Genomic DNA, 21384 nt, shown 5'->3' on the forward strand with positions numbered 1-21384 from the left:
GCCCAGCTCCCGCGCGCCGCCACGCACGATTGGTCCTCGCGGCAGAAGCCCCGCCCTCTCTAAACGCCCCGGATGTCAGGGTGGCGCCGCGACGCGGGCCGTTCTGGACCCTTCCGCGGCGCCGAGCCCCGCCCTCTCCGCCGCCCGCTCGACCAATGGGCGCTCAGTGCGCGGCGCAGCTTCGCCCAATCAGCGTTGAGCTCGGGGAGAGAGCGGGGGGGGCGCGGCCAATGGGAGGCGGAAGCGGGGCGGGGCCGAGGCGGCGCGCGGGGGAGGCCGGGAGTGCGCGCGCGGGCTGTGACGCAGCTGCGGCCCCGTGAGGCGGCGGCGGCGGCACCGCGGGCCCGACCCGGCCCGGCCGCTCCGAGCGGCGCTTCCCGGCACCCGCGGTGAGCACCGGGGCCTGCGGGGGCTGCCCCGCCCGCCCCCCGCGCCGAGCGACGCGGCCCGGCCGCCCTGCCCTCCCGGCGTGGCCGTGGCGCCGCCGCCAGGCCTTTTGTGCCGGGAGACCGGGCGGTCCCGGAGCGGGGGGGGCGCGGGGAGGCCCCGGGACGGAGGGAGGGCCGGAGGGAGGCGGGAAGGTCGTGAGCGGCTGGGATTTCCCGGCAGCCGTGCCGCGGCTCTCTCCGCAGTACCTGGCCGCTTTGGGGGATTTTTAGGCCCTTTTGGTTGTCCCGGTGCGGGTCCGGTGGGAGATTCCGGGTGTTTTCCGCGGGGCATACGCGGCTCTGGATGCGGGTAACGGCCCGGCGCTCCCCGGGGCCGGGAGTTATTTGCTATCGTGTTAAATAGTCGTACTTTAAAGTTGCGTTGGTTACATGTGACTTAAAGTTATGTTGGTGATGTGGGTTTGTTTGGGTGGTTCTGGGGGATTTTCTGCTGTTGCAGTTAAACTTCAATTAGAGCTTTTTGGGGCGTGGGGTCCCTCCTCAGCTGGGGCTGCAGCGAGTGGGAGGGGGATCCTGTGTAAAACCCTCGAGTCTTACTAATTCTGCTCCAGCTCTTGGGTTCACTGAATCCCCAAATCCCTGGGGCTGGCACAGCCCTGCCAGCCCATGCAGTGCCAGCTGTGCCCACCTTGTGCCCAGCCCAGAGCACTCAGTGCCACCTCCAGGGCACACCTGCAGGGATGGGCACTGCAAAGCTCCCTGGGCAGCCCCTGCCAAGGCCTGAGCTCCCTTTCCATGGGCAAATTGCTGCTGCTGTCCCAGCTGAGCCTGCCCTGGCCCGGCCTGAGGCCGCTCCCTCTGCTCCTGTCCCTGTTCCCTGGAGCAGAGCCCGACCCCCCCGGCTGTGCCCTCCTGGCAGGGACTTGTGCAGAGCCACGAGGGCCCCTGAGCCTCCTTTGCTCCAGCCCCAGCCCCTTCCAGCTCCTCAGGGATTCTGCAGCCCCTTCCAGCTCCTCAGGGATTCTGCAGCCCCTTCCAGCTCCTCAGGGATTCTGCAGCCCCTTCCCAGCTCCTCAGGGATTCTGCAGCCCCTTCCAGCTCCTCAGGGATTCTGCAGCCCCTTCCAGCTCCTCAGGGATTCTGCAGCCCCTTCCAGCTCCTCAGGGATTCTGCAGCCCCTTCCCAGCTCCATTCCCTGCCCTGGACATGCTCCAGCCCCTCCAGGACTCTCTTTCTCTCAGGAGCCCAGAACTGGACACAGCCCTCGAGGTGCAGGGGAGGACGGTTGGGTTTGAGGTAGAACAAAATGCTTGCTGTGGGAGGGGGAAATCTTTCCATAACAACCCTAACACATTTTCTCTTAAAATATGATTTTTTAGTTTTCTTCTTAGGTAGAGTTTGGTGTTTAGTGATCTCAGGACAATGTGAGAGCAGTGACTTAGAAGAGCCACAGAAAATGAGTGACTTGTGAGTTTGCAGATAAGGCTGAGAGTCACAACATCGGACAGCAGGAAAGTGCAGGTGATTTTTATCTGGCCTGAAAGGGAAACTTGCACTGGCCCAAGGGGAGGTGCCTGAAAATGTTCCATAGGAATGGAGCAGATTCTGGTGGAGAAGGACTTGGGGGGGTCAGCCTGGAGAAAAGGATGTGCAGGGTGGACTTTTCCACTCTCATCTCTCCCTGATAGGGGGCTCAGCTTGGACAGCAGCAGGAGTTTGCCCATGGAAAGGGAGCTCAGGCCTTGGCAGGGGCTGCCCAGGGAGCTTTGCAGTGCCCATCCCTGCAGGTGTGCCCTGGAGGTGGCACTGAGTGCTCTGGGCTGGGCACAAGGTGCCCATGGGGCACAGCTGGCACTGCATGGGCTGGCAGGGCTGTGCCAGCCCCAGGGATCCCATGGAAGAAGGTGGGGAGGGCTCAGGGTGCAGTGTTACCCTCTCCCAGGAGCTCCTCTCAGCTTGGGGAGCTCTGAGAGTTTGTCAGAGCAGCTTTTCCTGGCTTTTAACAGGATCATTTCACTGAAATTCCTCTTCCTGGGACAAATGAAGCCTGTAAGGATTTGCCTGTGGATGTGTGGAGACCCTTGACACTCCAGAATTGTGTGGTGTGTCTGTTGGAGTAGTTGGGGGTGACACTACAAATCATCCTTCTATTTCTCCTGCCAGGGCAGTGGGATTGGGCTGGTTGCTCTGGGCTGGTTTGGTGTCCAGCTGCTCAGGGATGGGGGGAGCCTGTGGCTGCTCCCAGTCTGGATTTGGCCATTCCCAGGAAGTGCTGCTGGTGTTAGGGAAACAAGCACTTCAGTTTCAAGGATGGGCACGTGGATGTAGCAGTTTCCCTGGGGGAGGCTGTGCTGAGCAGTGCCCAGTCCCTCTGTGCTTGCCTTGGGCACAGGGACAGGGCAGCTTGGGCTTTACTGGAATTGTTTGCCTTGGGAGTATTCCTGGTGTTGCCCATCCTTGCACTGCTGATGGTCTGCAGTGCTGTGTGTGGCTGCTGCTGCCCGGAGTACTTGGGAGTGTGGGGAATTCCTCATTTCCTGCTGAATCTGGAGGGGGTGACGTAGTACTAGCATTTATTTTTGTTTGTTATTGGACATTATTTTAGTAATGTGTATTTTTTCTGGTTAGTATTGTTGTTTTCTTCTGGCTAATATGGCTTTTGATGGGTCATTACACCCATTATTTTTGGTCAGCATGGCATTTTTGGGGTAATGCTGACTTTTTAACTTTTGCTAATATGGCTTTTTTTGGGTTAACATGGCATTTTGTATTTCTAGTTCTAGCTTTTTTTTTTTCCGTTGCTAGTACTGTTTTGGGGACAATATGAACATTATTTGGGGTAGCACTGGCTTTTTTTGTTAATCTGGCATGTTTTTGGCTAATCTGGAGCTTTCAGTGGTGAAGCTGCAGGAAAACACCCCACAGTTCCCCACAGTGTGCCCGAGGAGCTGTGGGGATTATTGTGCTGGGTTTGTTGACAAACTCAGAGAGCTGGAGCAGAGTTTGTATCTGTTTGAGCTGGGGGAGGAGGCTGGGAGAGGCAGCAGGGAATGCTGTAAAGAAACCGTGGCGGCTGGAGAGGGAACCGGGCCCAGCAAAACTCCCCTGGAACAGCAACTGCTGGGAAGTGGGAGCAGAGGGAGGCTGGGTTCCTGTAATCCCTGTGCAGTGCATTCCCCTCTGCTGGGCTTGAGGCAACTGGCAAAGAGGGTGGGACAGGAAAATCATTCCTGGAAAGCCCCAGGATTGCTGTGGGATCGCTGCAGCCCAGGACACAGGCCGAGATGGGCGGGAACTCCAGCTGTAATTAAAGGTCACACCTTAATTTTAGGGACACTGATGTTTAGTGTCACTGGAATGTTGGTGCCCTTGACCCTCCTGGGGTTATGGCAGGGTTTGGAATCACACAGTGCCGTGGGGTTGGTGCTGAAGGAGTCTGGTGGGATTGCTGCCCTCGGCAGTGAGGGAGATGGAAAATGAGTTCGTAGGGTGAGCTTTCAATCAAACCTGAATTCTGCTTTCCAGGTCTAGGAAGAAAACCTGATACATCCTGAAAATGTTCAACAAATCCTTTGGAACTCCGTTCGGAGGCAGCACCGGCTTTGGGACAACTTCAACTTTTGGGCAAAGTAAGTGAAATATCCAGGGTGGCTTTAACGAGGAGTCTTTTCCTGGAGTGCAGCTCAGAGAATGCCAGGGAGGTGGTGATCCCTCGTGGGATGGAATTAGGGAGCTGCTGGGTGCTCCAGCTGCCTTGGAAGGGGTTCACCCTGAGGCTTCACCCCTAAGCAAGCTTTCAGTTTGGGCAGACAACCAGGGCTCCGTGTCTGCTGTGGGAATTCCTTCTGTGGGAAGGAGGAGTGGAAAACGCAGTGCTTGGGGAAGGTGGTGTCACTGGGGTGTTTGGGGCTGGAACAAATCCATGGTGGGGTTGTTGGGGAGGCCTAGAAGGAAGAGCTGTGTGTGTTCTGGGGCTGTCTGTGGAGCTGCAGCCTGAGGGGCTCTCGGGGCTGTGCTTGCAGATGCTGGCTTTGGTACCACCAGCGGAGGAGCCTTCGGGACCTCGGCCTTTGGCTCCAGCAACAACACGGGCAGCCTGTTCGGGAGCACGCAGAGCAAGCCAGGTACTGCCCCAGGGGCTGGGGAGGGGAGAAAGGGAGCAGCCTAAACCGAGGAATCGTCGACAAAAATACCTAAAAGGTGCCCTCCCAAGCCCAGGACAGCAGGAACTGTCCAAGCTCCCAAGCTGAGGAGGTTGTGAAGGATTAACAGCCTGTTTCTGTCTGCAGGAGGGTTGTTTGGGTCCACCACGTTCAACCAACCAGCCACCTCCTCCACCAGCACTGGCTTTGGCTTTGGGACATCCACTGGCACATCAAACAGCCTCTTTGGAACCACTAGCACTGGTGGGAGCCTCTTCTCATCCCAGAATAATGCCTTTGCACAGAACAAACCAGCTGGTTTTGGAAGTGAGTGAGACTGGCACCCCTCTGCTGATGGGTGGGAGAGCAGTGGGAGCTGGGACAGGGTCAGGGTGGGGCTGGGGGGTTTCTCCTGCAGGATACAAGGACATCTTTCTTCCCACAGCAGCCAGGGAGGAGCCCACGTGCTCCTGAATCTAGCTGTGATTCCAGCCCTGCATTTTAAAATAAATTACCAAACGTTGTTGGTTGGAATTGTTTATCCTGAATACTGTTTTGGTGCTGTTTTGGTTTTAGGTTTTTATCCTGTGGCAGAGCAGTTACAATTGGGTTTGTCTGGCAGGAGAAGACAGGGAATGCTGTTAAACTCTTCTGTAATTTTACGAAGCAAAAGCAACTGCTTGCAGCCCCTTCTGAAAAAAGAAAAGGAGCCTTGCTGATTTTCTTTATTATAAAGTTACTGTGTTGTTTTCTTCCTACTTGGAAGAAAGGAAACTGACTGCTGTAGAAGGAAACTGCTGTGGTGTGTCTGGTGTTTCTGGGTGCTGAGTTAAGGACACTTCTGCAGCAGGGAACTGCATTAGCAGCACCATCAGCTTCCAGCTTTGCTGTCAGATTCTTTTTCCCAGCAGATTTTTGCATTTTCAAACCAGTTTTTAATTTGAATAAAGTATTATGGTTTAAATTTTAAACTTTGGGTTTGTTGTAATACTGATGTTGTTATTTTTTATGCTTTATTCAGACTTTGGTACGAGCACCAGCAGTGGGGGGCTCTTTGGGACCACCAACACCACTTCCAACCCCTTTGGGAGCACATCTGGCTCTCTCTTTGGCCCAACCAGCTTCACTGCTGCTCCAACTGGCACCACTATTAAATTTAATGTAAGTTCTGCTCTGTCTTCTTGCTCCAGCCCATTTACTGTGGGAAGTTTTCAGTTTTGCAGTAGGTTGTGTGATGTCTTGGTCACTGAGTGAAAAAATGAGTTCATGTGCAAGTGTTCTGAACTGATTTGGAAACATCCCTTCTCAAACACTGTAGAATTCCAGGCTTGCTGGGTTTAGAGCCAACACTGAAGGAGTGAAGGAGCTCCTAAAGCTGAGCCTTCCCAGCAAGTGCCGTGCAATTCAAGGTGATGCATGGCAAATGCTGGCAGCAGTAAGGATTAGAGGCATCTTGGGATGGGTGAGAATCAGCACAGCTCTGCTGAGCCAGCCTGGCTCTGGGAATGGGACCTGGAAGGCGAGGAGTGCTGTTCCGCCTCCTCTGGACGAGTCCCCTTTAAGACAGGATTCAGTAACTGCTACAAAGTTCCGTGGCAGTTGGGCCTGGAGGGGGCCCAGCACAGAGGCCTGGAGGAACTGGGCTCCCTGGGGCCTGCTGCAGCAGGGACTCTGTTCCCCAAAAACTTGGCTCGTGCAGATCCCAGCCCTCTTCATTTCCTGACTGAGCTGATGTAAGAATGAGGCTTTGGGGGCAGAGCTGTGCTGCTGCCTGGGCTCTTGCAGCGCTGCTGATTTGTACTTCCATAGCACTGTTAAAAAGAGGGGGGATACTGGAATTCATGCAGAGCTCCAGGGCTTGAGTCAGAGGCTGAGGTAAACTGCTTTAAAAGTGAAACTGAAAGCAGAATTGCTGGGAGTTGTTTTGAGTGTCCTGTGACTAATTCCACTGTTGATCATCATTAAACACACCTGGGTGAGGCCTCAGCTGTACAAATAATGAAGGAATCATAAAACTGTGCAATCACACAAGGTTTGGGCTGGGAGGGACCTTAAATCCTAGCAAGTGCCCCCCTTCCATGGCAGGGACACCTCCCACTGTCCCCAGTGTCCAGCCTGGCCTTGGGCACTGCCAGGGATGCAGGGGCAGCCCCAGCTGCTCTGGGCACCCTGTGCCAGGGCCTGCCCACCCTGCCAGGGAACAATTCCTCATGGCCAAGATCCCACCCAGCCCTGCCCTCTGGCACTGGCAGCCATTCCCTGGGTGCTGTCCCTGCAGGCCTTGTCCCCAGTCCCTCTGCAGCTCTCCTGGAGCCCCTTCAGGCCCTGCCAGGGGCTCTTGAGCTCTCCCTGCAGCTTCTCCTCTCCAGGTGAGCACCCCTAGCTCTCCCAGCCTGGCTGCAGAGGGGCTCCAGCCCTGGAGCAGCCCCATGGCTCCTCTGGACTGGCTCCTGGAGCTCCACATCCTCCTGCTCTTGGGCCCCAGGGCTGGAGGCTCTGCAGGTGGGGTCTTGCCCGAGCAGAGCAGTCACACAGAGCCTCAGGTCTGTGCTGGGTGTAGGATTTCCCAGGATCTGCAGGGAGTTGTGGCTGTGTTCCCCCAGGTGTGGCTGGATTTTAACCTGTCCCTTCCTCCCTTCCCTCAGCCCCCGACCGGCACGGACACCATGGTGAAATCCGGCGTCAGCACCAACATCAACACCAAGCACCAGTGCATCACTGCCATGAAGGAGTACGAGAGCAAGTCCCTGGAGGTCAGTGCAGGGGCACACAGCCCTACTCGGGCCTTTCTGGGCCTCAGCTATTGTCTGTGCTCATTAATGAACCTGCAATATCTGCATCACACACCAGTGGTGTTGTCAAGTAAAACAATTAATGCAACGCCACGTTAATTGCAGTTGGCTTTAGGTGTTTGATGCAGGTCTGGAGGAACTGAAATTCCATCTTGTTAGAAGGACATGAGGTCCTGTTGGGAACAGCCCTGCTCTGCTGAGATAGCAGCAGGATCCCAGGCAGAGCTCAGTTGTTTGATATAAACTAATATTCCCAAGGATTTAACCTGAGGCCTTCCCATTTGGGCTGGTTTGTTTGACCCTTCAAAACAGATAATTTATAAAATATCTGAAAAGGCTCTGGGATGTCAAGTTGAAGTAAAAACATGGATCTAAGTTCAGGTCCCGTTTTTATTGTTCTTATTTTTAAAAATGTGGGTGTTGCAGTTTTTCTTGAGCCTTCACCCTGGTGAAGATGGGGTGCTGTGTGAGTGTGGTAAGGACATTTGTCTGCCCTTGTCTTGGGTAAAAAGAGCTGGATTTTCTTCTAGGAACTCCGTTTGGAAGACTACCAGGCAAATAGGAAAGGGCCCACGAATCCTGTAGGAGCAGGAGCAACTGCTGGCTTGTTTGGCTCTTCCACTGCCACGTCCAGCACTGCCACAGGACTTTTTGGCTCTTCCACTACCAATACAGGCTTCTCCTATGGGCAGAATAAAACTGCTTTTGGAACCAGTAAGTACTGCCTGGCCCTGGTGTTCCTGTGAGTGCATGTGCAAATATTCTGTTAAACCATTTGGAATTCTGTCATGCAGAATGCTGAAACACTACTGTGAGCTCAGAGTTGTGCTGGTTGTATTGCCAGCATTCACTGGTTTAGCTCCTTGCCATAAGAATCTGTTTTCTTACTTTCTCTTGGAAAAATTGAAACAGCTGTTGGATTTTTACTAGGTTTTGGTGCAAATTGAAAAGTAAATAGATCATAGAATTCCAGAATGATTTGGGTTGGGAGGGGATCTTGAAGCTCACCCAGTCTCAGCCCGCCATGGCAGGGACACCTCCCACTGTCCCCAGTGTCCAGCCTGGCCTTGGGCACTGCCAGGGGTGCAGGGGCAGCCCCAGCTGCTCTGGGCACCCTGTGCCAGGGTCTGCCCACTCTCAAAGGGAAGAGTTTTTTCCTAATACTGGATATTTGTGTTTGTGGAATTTGAGTGTAAACAGATCCAAATCCTCCAGGCTGTAGGAATGGAGGTGGTTGTTGGATGAGCAGAGACAGGACCCAGGGAACAGCTGGAGCTGGCCCAGGGGAGGGATTTAGGTTGGACTTTAGGGACGGGTTCTTGCCCAGAGGGTGCTGGCACTGCCAGGGATGCCCAGGGTGGGATTTGGGGGATCTGGGCAGGGCAGGGGTGGCACTGGGTGATCCCTGGGGGGTCCCTTTCCGCTCAGGATATTCTGTGACCCTTTTTGCTGTGTGCATGCTGGGGTGTGGGTGTGCTGGGCTGGCTCTCTAACTGCCCTTGCTGTTCCAGGTACGACCGGCTTTGGCATGGGCACCACCAGGGATGCCCAGGGTGGGGTTGGTGGGGGTCCCTGTAGCTCAGGGTATTCTGTGACCCTTTTTGCTGGGGTGTGGATGTGCTGGGTTGGCTCTGTAACTGCCCTTGGTGTCCCAGGTATGACCGGCTTTGACATGGGCACCACCAGGGATGCCCAGGGTGGGATTTGAGGGGTCTGGGCAGGGCAGGGGTGGCACTGGGGGATCCCTGGGGGTCCCTACAGCTCAGGGTATTCTGTGACCCTTTTTGCTGTGTGTGGATGTCCTGGGCTGGCTCTCTAACTGCCCTTGCTGTCCCAGGTACGACCGGCTTTGGCATGGGCACCACCAGGGATGCCGAGGGTGGGGTTGGTGGGGGTCCCTGTAGCTCAGGGTATTCTGTGACCCTTTTTGCTGGGGTGTGGATGTGCTGGGTTGGCTCTGTAACTGCCCTTGGTGTCCCAGGTATGACCGGCTTTGACATGGGCACCACCAGGGATGCCCAGGGTGGGATTTGAGGGGTCTGGGCAGGGCAGGGGTGGCACTGGGGGATCCCTGGGGGTCCCTACAGCTCAGGGTATTCTGTGACCCTTTTTGCTGTGTGTGGATGTCCTGGGCTGGCTCTCTAACTGCCCTTGCTGTCCCAGGTACAACCGGCTTTGGCACGGGCACCACCGGGGGGCTCTTTGGGCAGCAGTCCCAGACCACGAGCCTGTTCAACAAACCCTTTGGCCAGGCCACCACCACGCAGAACACCGGCTTCTCCTTCGGGGGCACCAGCACCCTGGGCCAGCCCAACACCAACACCATGGTAAGAGGGGCTGCAGCTGCTCCTGCTGGGCACGGGGGCCGCAGCATTGGGGTGTGCCTCACATTCCACTGCCATGGGGTTGAAGCAGCGTGCTGAGCTCTGGAGGCTGTGGGGCAATGAGGAACCTCCTGGCAGTCAGCTTTGTTCTGACAATTGGAGAACAGCCAGCTGTTCACAAATCCTGTACCCACTCACCTCCTCGAGCAGCTGCCCTCTAGCAACTCCTGTGCTTCTGATCATTTTCACACAGACAGTGCCATTCCATTGTCAACCTTCTTTGGGAATTCAATCTTGGGCTTTATGGTGATAAATGAGCAACACTTGGGGGCTTTTGTGACAGAAAGATTCTACATAGTTGTAACTTGTATGACTAGAGGCTTTGGCTCCAGATATCCTGTGTTCTTTGTGAATTTGTTGTGACTTCTCATAGAAAACCCTGTGAAATGTTTCTTTTCCATCTCCCTTGCTCAAAGCGATGAGGAAATTCCAATATCCTTTAAATCTTGTAGCATAAATTTTTGGGGTTTTTCAATTTCCTTTTAGTAACTAATTTTTTGGAGGAGGACTAAAGCTTCTGGAATGCTCTTCACTTGTCCTCTTCCCCCAGCATGAGGGCAAACGCAGCATTGTTTTATTTCCTGGTTCTGTGTGTTGAATCTGTCGTTGTCAGTGCTGGACTTGGAAAAGCCTGGGAGCGTTACCTTAACCTGGTTCCTTTTTGTAGGGTCTCTTTGGGGTCACCCAGCCCTCGCAGCCTGGAGGCCTTTTTGGGACAGCTGCCAATACAAATGCTGGGACTGGATTTGGAACGGGAACTGGCCTTTTTGGACAAGCCAACACGGGATTTGGTGTTGGTGGTTCGGTATGTCTGTGCCTCTGTAACAAAGAGAGAAAACCAAGCAGAGCCCTGTTCTGGGGTGCTGACTGCACAGAAGTTGTGTCAGCTTAGGAGTTAGGATGTCTGAGATACAAAAGTCAGGTGGTTTGCTGGAAACTGGAGGATAAACAGGTGTAGTAGAGCCATTTTTTTAACAAGTGATGTGTGGAGTGATAAAAGCAGCAGGAGATACTGAGGCTCTCAGTGACTGGAGTGCCTCAGCATAGGGTTGTAAGTTGTGATGGACCAGAACCAACCTTGGTTTTTGATACTCAGTCATTTTGGTTCTGGTGGAGCAAAAATCACAGGATCACTGAGATTGGAAAAGTCCCTTTAGCCCCTTGAGTCTGACCCTAGCAGCTGCTTTTGGGGATCTTTCAGGTGGCTTGGGATAACCCCACTCATGGGAGGGTGGGCTGGGGGCTCAGCTGTGCTTGGCTTTAGTTCTGCTTCCCTGCCTGCAGCCAGACACCGATACAATTCCTGTGGTGTCAGCTTCCAGGTTTCCACATTGCTGTTGTTTTCCTTTCAGACCCTGTTTGGGAACAAGCCTGCTGGATTTGGAGCCACCACGACCAGCGCTCCCTCGTTCGGTACCACCACGGGCGGGGGCCTCTTCGGTAACAAACCTGCTCTGAGTTTAGGAGCCCTGCACACCCTTCCAGTCTGGAGACGGGGGAAAGTGTGGTTTCAGTCATTTAAATCTGTGCTGTGTGCACCACACGCTGCAGAGGGCACATGCTGGGTACGGTAGTTTTGGAATTGTCAGGTGAACGATGCCCTGGCACAGTGCTGGGTGCTGGGTTGTGCCTCTCTCTTGGTGGGGCTCCCTGACTCAGGAAGTAGATGGTCAAATGCCACTGTTTTGGTGAGTCCTTAAGGGAATTTTCAGCCTGGGTTGGCCAGGAGAGCCCCTGGATCCCCTGGGTTGGCCCCTGGGTTGGCCAGGGGAGCATTGGGAAGGGCATTCCCAGCAGGTGAGGCAGGAGATCCTGCTCCTCTGCTGAGCTCCAGGGAGGCTCATCTGGAGTGTCCTGTTCAGTTCTGGGCTCCACAGCTCAAGGAAGACCAGGAGCTACTGGAGAGGGTCCGGGGAAGGCCACAGAGATGATTTGGGATCTGGAGCATCTCTGGTGAGGAGAGGCTGTGGGAGCTGAGCCTGGTCAGTCTGGAGAGGGGTAGGCTGAGAGTGGATCTATCCATCCACCCAAATACCCCATCCATTCACTCAAATACCCCATCCATCCACACACATCTCTCCAGGGGTTCCAGACTCTGCTCAGTGGTGCCAGTGGCAGGACAAGGAGCAATGGCCAGGAAGTAAAACACAACAATTGCAGCCAGCCTGAGGCAGAACTTCCTTCCCTGGAGGGGCAGAGCCCTGAAACAGCTGCCCAGGGAGGGGCTGGAGTCTCTGGAGACATCCCAAACCCCCTGGGCACGTTCCTGTGTCACTGCTGCAGTGACCCTGCCTGGGCAGGGCTGGGCTGGGTGGACCCTTCCAGCTTCAACCATCTGTAATTCTCTGGTTGAAAACTCTTGAAATTGAGGATTCAGGGAGTAGAGGGGTTTGTTAGGAGGCTGTGACACAGTAAGTAACACAGTTTGTTAGGAGGCTGTGACATAGTTGGCACAGCAGCACTGGGAGAATTGGGGTAAGACCTGGGCTTGGGCAGGTGTCAGGGGATCCTGCACTGCAGTGAAGGTGAACTGAGTCAGCTCCAGTTCAGCTGGTGGCTGTTGTTGTCCTGGGTGGTGTGAAGGACCAAAGTCCTGAGGAGCTGCTGGTGTGTTCTTGGTGGCTCTGATGTGAGAGCTGATGTTGGCTGGGTGTGACTGAGCAGGAGGAATGTGTAGGGATGGCTGAAGGGAGTGGCACCTTCTGTCAGGGGACTCTGAAATCTCTCCTGCCTTTTAAATTCTGGATTTCAGAGCAACAGAACAGTGTCTCTGAGAGTGAGTAGGAGGGGGCTGGACCCTGCCATCCCTGTCCTGCAGTGCTGTTTTGTGTTGGTTATTTAAAGGCAGTGGGGCCTGCCATGCCTTTAGCTGCTGTGCCAGCCTGCCCATTTAGACGGGGAAGAACTCAAGGCTGATCTTTTAGGTCCTTTCCAAATCAGGCTCTTTGTAGTTCTCCGTGCTCTGAACCAGGGCAGCCCCTTGGCAAGCAGGGTTGGACTGTGGTGAGCAGTCCTGGGCAAACCTCCCAGGGCTATGAAAGGTGCTTTTGAGTTCTTGTTCTGCTGCTCAGGAACTCCATGGCCCCACAGAGTGTTGGCACTGTTTGGTGGAGATCAGCCTTTGCAGTGTGTGGTTTTGGCTTGCCTGTGTAGAAGTTTATAGGAGTAGTGGAGCTGGATTCCAAGGGGTTGGTGCACACCTGCACTTTTTCAGTTTAATCCTGGCTTTGTATACTAACCAAGCATGGGATGGGGTCAGCATCTGCAGTAGAACTGAGCTGATTTGGGCTCCATCTGGTAGATTTGGGGTGGCCTTGTTGCAGCTACAGCTGTGCCCTTGAACTGTGCAGATCTGAGTTCCCACCTGCTCTGTGGTGAGGGTCAGAGAAATGGGTGTGTGATATAAACAGGATGGATTGAGGTTTGTTCCCTCCAGGCACTCAAACCACCCCAGCATGTTTTACTCCATTGCCAGCTAGAGCAGCTTCATGTCAGCTCTGCCTTTCTGGGAAACTCTGAAGTTTGTAACAAGCTGAAAAGCCTAAGAAGGCAGACCCACATTTTTCTGTGCTGCTTTAATGCTATATTTATAACTAAAATGTGTTTATTACCAGTGAAGTCCCTTCTAGCTGATTGCCAGTTTAACCTGCACTGCTGGAAATAGTGAGAAATTTGGCTTTGGCAGGGCTCTTGGACCCTGTGAGGCTTATTTATTTAAATACATGCTTTTAATTTCATCTCTAATGAGCTGCTCATTCTGTTGTTGAAGGTTTTGGTGCCAACACTGCTGGAAATAGCTTGTTTGGAAATAAGCCTGCGACTGGGACTCTGGGCACTGGACTTGGAACAGGGTTTGGAACAGGTAAGCAGTTTCCCAGGTCATTCCTGGGCAGCTCCAGCCCTCAGGCTGCAGTGCAGTCCAGCCTGGGCATTGCCTGTAGCTGAGTTAGGAAAGGCTGGGTGTGTTTGAGCTTCAAGCCAGGATGGCTCAGGGCAGCTCCAAGGGGAGCTCCTCAGCACAGTGCCAAGTGGCCTGGCAGAAACTGGGCATCACTGGTGAGGTCCTCTGTGCCCAGAGCCTCTGCTGCCTGCAGCATCCATGGGCATGGAGAGTGTTTCCTGCAGTCCAGCAAGGAGTTCTGTGTTGTGCCTGTGAACTTGTCAGAGTCTGTGGTAACTGTGCCCTCTCTGTCACAGCTCTGGGGGCAGGACAGACGTCCCTGTTCGGGAACACGCAGCCAAAGCTGGGGGGAACCCTGGGAACAGGAGCCTTTGGAGCCCCAGGATTCAACACATCCACAGCCACCCTGGGCTTTGGGGCCCCTCAGCCTGCTGTAGGTGAGTGCCATGAGCCTGCTGCCCATGTGCCTGAACACAGGAGCACTCCCTTCCCAAAGGGTTTGGAATGACAAAACATCTCCTTGGCGCCACTTCTGTTCTCAGTCACAGTGCAGACGGTTAATGACCCTTGTTTTGCTAGTTAAAGGTGTATTTTAAAAGGAATTCCAAGTTGCCTTACATGCCCAATAATTGCACCTATTTTAGAGCATTGTCTTGAAGATTAGTAAATTTCCCAAATTGAATTTAGGGCAGCAAGAATAGATGTACACAATGAAAAGTAAGGGAAGGGCAGTATTGGATTTTTCAGTACTTCCAGATAGGGGAGGCCTAGAGGGCCTTTAATAACAGGAATGCGGTGGCTTTGGGACAAAAATCAGACCCAGTTGTCTCCAACTCTCCTCCTGACTTCCAGCAGACCCTGACAATAATAAGCTGTTGTTCTGAGAGTGGTTTTGTTCTTTGGGAGTGCCCACATCCATCCTGATTTTCTGGGAATTAGGATTAAGCTGCTTTTAGTGGCTTGAATGTTTCATGGGGTGGGTGAAGTCTTAGAGCATTTCAATAGGAATCAAAATAAAATGCTTTAAGACAGAGACAAGATTTAGAATCCCTTGTAGAGGGGACTCTAGACCTGTATGATTGTAGTAGCAGTAATGTCAAAATTCTGCATGAAGTATTTTCCCCGCACGCCCCTTCAGAAGCCAGCTGGATTAGTTGAATGTTCTGGCAAGCCAGGCTCTTGCCACTGCTCTGTAGCTCTCTGTGCCCTCAGCTTTTCACCCATGAGACCTCAGTGAATATGGTTGGACACTGTGATGGAGGAAGGAGATGTTCTGGGCACTGCTGTGTGCTGCCTGCCCTGGTTCTGTTCCCAGAGCTCTAAAACTGCAATGCTGCTCCTTTTGTAGCTCTGACAGACCCCAACGCCTCTGCAGCCCAGCAAGCTGTCCTCCAGCAGCACCTCAACAGCCTGACCTACTCCCCCTTTGGGGACTCCCCACTCTTCAGAAACCCCATGTCAGACCCGAAGAAGAAGGAGGAGGTGAGTGCCCATCAGCACTGGACTCATTTTATGGGTGACAGTTGGAATTGCTTGGCCTGTGTGCAGTCCTCATCACTTCAGTGCACACTGAGCAGCCAAGGAAGTTGCCCTCTGTGCTCTCCCAGTGGTGCAGTGGCTTTTTACCCTCCAGGGCACAAAGTGCTTGATTTTATCCAGTGGAAAGTGCCCTGTCCATGGCAGGGGTGTTGGAAGTATATGATCTTCAAGGTACTTTCCAACGCAAACCATTCCATGATTTCCTCCTTTTGCCTGCATCACAGCCTTGGCTATGGAGTTCCTGGGCTCCCTGCTGCTGAGTGGGAATAAAGATGGATCATTGTTAATGCTTGGAAAATAATTGTAGTGCTTTGCTTAGGACATCCCTGACAGTCTTTGAGAAACCTTTCCCTGTTGCTTTGTTCAAGAGATGATGAAACAAACACTTTCCAGGCTTTTGAGAGGGTAGGGGAGGTTCTGAGTGTCTGCTGCCCCTGAGCAGATTCCAGGGGCTGGAGGTGAGTCCAGCCTGGCAGCTGGAGCCCAGGCTGCCCATGGATCCAGGCTGATGGCTGGGGCTGTGCATGCATCCAGGGTACCCATGGGTCCAGGCTGATGGCTGGGGCTGCCCGTGGATCCAGGCTGCCCATGGGTCCAGGCTGATGGCTGGGGCTGTACATGGATCCAGGGTACCCATGGGTCCAGGCTGATGGCTGGGGCTGCCCATGGGTCCAGGCTGATGGCTGGGGCTGTGCATGGATCCAGGGTACCCATGGGTCCAGGCTGATGGCTGGGGCTGTGCATGCATCCAGGGTACCCATGGGTCCAGGCTGATGGCTGGGGTTGTACATGGATCCAGGCTGCCCATGGAGCCCAGGCTGATGGCTGGGGCTGCCCATGGAGCCCAGGCTGATGGCTGGGGCTGTGCATGCATCCAGGGTACCCATGGAGCCCAGGTTGATGGCTGGGGCTGCCCGTGGATCCAGGGTACCCATGGGTCCAGGCTGATGGCTGGGGCTGCCCATGGATCCAGGGTACCCATGGGTCCAGGCTGATGGCTGGGACTGTACATGGATCCAGGGTACCCATGGGTCCAGGCTGATGGCTGGGGCTGCCCATGGATCCAGGCTGCCCATGGAGCCCAGGCTGATGGCTGGGGCTGCCCATGGATCCAGGGTACCCATGGAGCCCAGGTTGATGGCTGGGGCTGTACATGGATCCAGGGTATCCATGGGTCCAGGCTGATGGCTGGGGCTGCCCGTGGATCCAGGGTACCCATGGATCCAGGCTGATGGCTGGGGCTGCCCATGGAGCCCATGGATCCTGGCTGATGGCTGGAGCTGTACATGGATCCAAGGCTGCCCACGGACCCAGGCTGCCCATGGCAGGGGCTGTGCAGGGAGCCCCCTAACCTGGGTGCAATTATTGCTTCCTTGTGCTTACCACCCCCTTTGCCTTTCAGGGCCCTTTTTAGGCCTGGAGCACCCTAAAGCTCTGTCCCCATGCCTGAGGTTTCCACCTGTCCCTCTCTCTGTTCCAGAGGCTGAAGCCAACGAATCCAGCAGCCCAGAAGGCCCTGACGACCCCCACCCACTACAAGCTGACCCCCCGCCCCGCCACCAGAGTGCGGCCCAAGGCCCTGCAGTCCGCGGGCTCGGCCAAGTCCCAGCTCTTTGATGGGCTGGATGATGATGAGCCCTCCCTGTGCAATGGAGCCTTCATGCCAAAGTGAGCTGCTCTTTTGTCTCTGTGTGACAATCTTCTGGAAACTCCTGTGTATTACCTTGAATCTCATGATTTTGTGCTCTGGTTCATATTGGAAAAACAATAACAAGTTGTCTGTAAGGCTTCACTAGAACTGTTTTCTGTAGAGGAGGGGAAAAGGGTCAGCTTAATTCTGAAGGCCAAATAAGCTGTAAAATGAGGTCAGTCCATGATGGGAGCAAAGCTCCTATAAAGTCACTGAGGAATTCTAACAAGAAAAGCTTGCACAGTGTAGGTACTTCCTGCTCCTGAACTGGGAGTGTCAACAGTTTGCTCATGCCCTAAGTATGGAGGCAGATTTCTGGTGCTTTTATCCCAGCCCTAGTTCTGTTTCAAATCCACAGATGTTTCTGTGAGAAATAAATCATGGATCTGCCCAAGTAAAGCTTTGGGTTCAGTTTTTAGGTACGTCAGTGGCAGTCGAACAGAAGAGGGGTTTTGAAGTGTTTGGAGTTGAGTAGAAACAAAGGGCTAAAAGATTAAAGTGACCCTGCTGTAAAATGAACCTGCACCTGTGGGCCAAACCTTCTGTGTTTCTAGAAAGGCTGGTTTGGGAAACAGGGAACACTGTGGTTTGAACTTGGGCTTTGAGCCTTTCACTGGCCTGTGCTTTTTACACCTCTATATAAACCAGAGCCTCGAATGGAATTCCCCAAAAAATTTTAGGATCTCTTATGGGAGACTTGATATGTCCTGGGTCTGGGAACAGGTCTTAGAGCTGGTTCCTGGTCCCTGGAGCATCTGAATTAAGTACAAAGTACCCATGTATGCAGTGGATAGATCCACATTTCCCTTCCTTGGTGTATCCTGTGTTTAGGAAGAGCATCAAGAAGCTGGTTCTGAAGAACCTCAACAGCAGCAACCTGTTCTCTCCCGTGAGCCGAGAGAATGAGGACCTGGCGTCGCCATCGGAGTACCCGGAGAATGGGGACAGGTGAGTGAGTCGCCCTGCAGGGCTTGTCCTCAGACATGCAGACTGGTTCTGCCTGTCCTGAATTACTGCTGGACAGCAGCCCCTTCTTCCCAGGGATGTCACTTCACTGTTCATTGGAAGCAGTTGACCTGCTGGGAGATGCATTTCCTCCCGCACTAACCATGTGTTCTTGCTGTGTGGGCAGTGCCAGGTCACCCCACCCAAAATCCAGGTCAGGGAGCAGGAACTTAGGTTGTGGATGAGTCTCTCTTCCTTGCCTGTAGCAAGAAACCAGGATATTCCTTGAGGGAAGTGCTAAATATGACTCTGAGGGGAGAGAAACCTCTGCTGGTCAGTCCTCAGTGATGTGGGAATTGCAAGGGAGCTACACTGATCCTCGTGTCTCATGTTTCTCTTTTCTATATATGTCTTTTGTACAGATTACAGTGAGGAGTCTCTAATGCTGTATCCTCCCCCACCAAAATCCAGAAATTCTAACCTCCTCTAAAAAACCTGTGGCCATATTTCAGTTGAACTCTGATTTTTGCCTTGGTTTTCTTTTACTCAGAGTCTGGAAAAAACCTGCTCAACCCACCATGTTGATTTTATTGAAAGCTATAAAATAGGAGCTGCTGTGGGAGTGAGGTCACCCTGGCCCTGTGGGCAAAGGGTTTGGAGCTGTGGGGTTGCTGTTACACTGCCTTTTGAGGCTTCTCTCCATCCTGAGCTCCTGTTCCACTCAGCTCTGCTCAGGGCACGTGCCTTAGTCCCCAGCCTGTGGGGCCTGTCCCAGTCTCACCACTGTCCTTGCTGTAGTGGGAGCCTCAGTGGCACTCAAGCAGCAGCAGAGGGAAGGGGAATAATCACCAACACTGCAGTTGGTGTGGTCCTGTTTGCTCTTTGTGTAGAAAGAGCAGAATTTTTATCATAGAATCACAGAGTGTCCTGAGCAGGGAGGGACCCACAGGGGTCACCAAGTCCAGCTCCTGGCCTGGCCAGAAATGCTGGTGTAAGTCCCTGGGAATGAAATAATTCACATTATCCTTCCTCTGCCCAGGTTCTTCCTGTCGGTGCCTCCCGAGGAGAACCACAGGCAGGACGGGGAGCGGGAGGAGGAGGAGGAGGCCCACGAGGTGACCAGGTTTTACACCAACCCCATTGCCAAGCCCATTCCCCAGAGCCTGGAGGGCAGCGGGCACAAGCCCCACTCGGGCGTGGACGACACCATCGTGGCGCTGAACATGCGCGCGGCGCTGCGCAACGGCCTGGAGGGCAGCAGCGAGGACGCCTCCTTCCAGGAGGATTCCCTGCAGGAGGAGTGGGACAAGGAGATCGAGCCTGGTCTCCAGCAGCATCCTGCAGGTGAGGCTGCCGGGGGCAGCATTGCGTGCGGGGTTTGCTGCTCTTGGACACCCTTGGCTTTTGCTCTTTTCCCTCCTCCTTCCGCCAGAATACAAATGCTGCTTTTCTTACCTAGTGCAGAAATTTTATCTGCTGAGTCAGTGGGCATTTAAATTTTATCCTCCAATTTTATATCACGTGTGTCAGAGTTTTTTAAACTTGAGAAGGTAAAGGGAAAAGATTTGTTAATACTCCCAGCTGACACTTACGTGGCATGTAATGAAACCGGCAGGTGATGTGTGCAAAAGAAATGTCTCTAGACATTTTGTAGATGCAAAATGCTTTTGGGAAGTAGGAAGATCATTAGACAAATTATTAGATGAAGAAGAATTGGAGCCTGTTAAATGTAGAAGAAGCTGCAGTTTGGTCAGCAGTGCCTGAGGCCCCAGGCTACTAAAGCTGGGAGAGTGTTTCCTTCAGGTGTTGATACATTTGCAGTTTTTCTTCTCCCTGCGCTCCTTCTTCCCTTTCTGTTTGCACACCTGCTGCTGCCTGGCAGGTGCCTAGGCAGAACCTGCCAGGGCGCTTGGTTTAAATGTGCTCTGGAGGCTGTGGAATGAAGGTGTTGTGGTGTCTGTTGGCTTTGCTTGCCCTGATTCTCAGTTCCTCTGAGGCTTACAGCTGTTCAGGCTGGCAAAAGAAATGGGATAACAGTCTGGCAATATTGATGCCTTGCTGCCAGCCCTGTTCTCAGGGAATGTTGTGTTGCAGGGATTGTGCTGACACGAGCTGGCTACTACACCATCCCGACCCTGGAGGAGCTGGCCCGGCTGACCAACGACAGGAAGGAATGTATCGTGACAGACTTCACCATTGGCCGCACGGGTGAGAGCCCCAGCCTCCCTGGGCCTCCCTGGGCCTTCACCCTGACAGGGATCCTGAAGCTGCAGAGCCTCAGTTCCCAACCCTCAGTCTGACTGCCACCAGTGCCCTTGCTTTGGCAGCAGTTGGTATCAATGTTTTGTAGGATTTTAGGATAAAATAAATCCCAGTATCACAGATTGATTTGGTTTGGAAAGGTCATTAAAGCTCATCCCATTCCATGGGCAGGGACACCTTCCACCATCCCAGGGTGCTCCAAACCCTTTTCAACCTGGCCTTGGACATTTCTAGGGATCCAGGAGCAGCCCCAGCTGCTCTGGGGCCTGCCCACCCTGCCAGGGAACAATTCCTCACTGCCAAGATCCCACCCAGCGCTGCCCTCTGGCACTGGCAGCCATTCCCTGGGTGCTGTCCCTGCAGGCCTTGTCCCCAGTCCCTCTGCAGCTCTCCTGAGCCCCTTTAGGCCCTGGCAGGAGCCTGCCCTTCTCCAGGTTGAACATTCCCAGCTCTCCCAGCCATTTGATATTGGTGTCAAAGTTGATAATGCTCCTCCAGAGTTTTCTCAGGGGGAAGGATGTGTCACTTTGTCTGGGAGACACACAGGGCTAGGTGGGGACAGAGGGAGCACAGCAGGAATGTGAGCTCTCTGGCATATTACTTTTCACAGTTTTAATTGTGACTTTTCACAATGGAATTGACCTTTTCACAATTTTAATTGTGACCTTTTGGGTTGTTGTGCAGGTTATGGATCGATATACTTTGAAGGAGAAGTAAATCTAACAAACTTAAACCTGGATGAGATTGTACATATCCGGAGAAAAGAAGTTATTGTTTACCCTGACGATGAAAAGAAACCTCCCATTGGGGAAGGGTTAAATAGGTAAGTAAGGATGAATTTTAGAGCCCTTACAGTCTGCTGTGCTTGCAGGCTGCAACCAGGAGACAAATCCAAATGGTGCATTTGGTTTAGAGTGTCATTGAGTTCCTTCAGATTTCTGAGCCCCAGATTGGGTTTGAGAGCCGATACAAGTTTCCCTGCGTGGGGCTGTGCTCTGCTCCCTGGGCAGGCTCCCAGCCCCTGGTTGTGAGCCCGTTGTCCTTTGGCAGGCGGGCTGAGGTGACCCTGGACGGGGTGTGGCCCACGGACAAGACGTCGCGGTGCCTGATCAAGAGCCCCGAGCGGCTGGCAGAGATGGACTACGAGGGCCGGCTGGAGGCCGTGTCCCGCAGGCAGGGCGCGCGCTTCAAGGAGTACCGCCCCGAGACCGGCTCCTGGGTCTTCAAGGTGAGCCCTCAGCATCCCCAGATCAAGGCATTTCTGGCTCATTTCTGGCTTTGGACAGCTGTCTGGAGTCCCTGGGCTCTGGTGAGAAGCGTCCTCACCGAAGCAGCTCCTC

General features: G+C 53.8%; 1 protein-coding gene across 2 annotated transcripts in view; it reads left to right on the top strand.

Moving 5' to 3' along the window:
- The first annotated feature begins 271 nt into the window (after positions 1-271).
- NUP98 (nucleoporin 98 and 96 precursor) overlaps positions 272-21384 on the top strand; it is a 37623-nt gene continuing 16510 nt past the window's right edge. Inside the window, exons 1-19 of one of the 2 annotated variants that reach the window (XM_058800655.1) lie at positions 272-389; positions 3915-4018; positions 4412-4513; positions 4679-4858; positions 5553-5692; positions 7177-7284; positions 7854-8037; positions 9487-9650; positions 10375-10512; positions 11060-11147; positions 13477-13569; positions 13905-14045; positions 14957-15090; positions 16628-16815; positions 17669-17785; positions 18822-19126; positions 19877-19990; positions 20729-20867; positions 21095-21272. In XM_058800655.1, the coding sequence (XP_058656638.1) occupies positions 3946-4018; positions 4412-4513; positions 4679-4858; positions 5553-5692; positions 7177-7284; positions 7854-8037; positions 9487-9650; positions 10375-10512; positions 11060-11147; positions 13477-13569; positions 13905-14045; positions 14957-15090; positions 16628-16815; positions 17669-17785; positions 18822-19126; positions 19877-19990; positions 20729-20867; positions 21095-21272 (2586 nt within the window). In that variant the 5' untranslated portion in view covers positions 272-389; positions 3915-3945. The remainder of the gene's footprint in view (positions 390-3914; positions 4019-4411; positions 4514-4678; positions 4859-5552; positions 5693-7176; positions 7285-7853; positions 8038-9486; positions 9651-10374; positions 10513-11059; positions 11148-13476; positions 13570-13904; positions 14046-14956; positions 15091-16627; positions 16816-17668; positions 17786-18821; positions 19127-19876; positions 19991-20728; positions 20868-21094; positions 21273-21384) is intronic. The other variant, XM_058800656.1, reaches the window with a different exon arrangement.

The sequence above is a fragment of the Ammospiza caudacuta genome, chromosome 2 (genome assembly GCF_027887145.1).
Source record: "Ammospiza caudacuta isolate bAmmCau1 chromosome 2, bAmmCau1.pri, whole genome shotgun sequence".
Lineage (NCBI taxonomy): Eukaryota > Metazoa > Chordata > Aves > Passeriformes > Passerellidae > Ammospiza > Ammospiza caudacuta.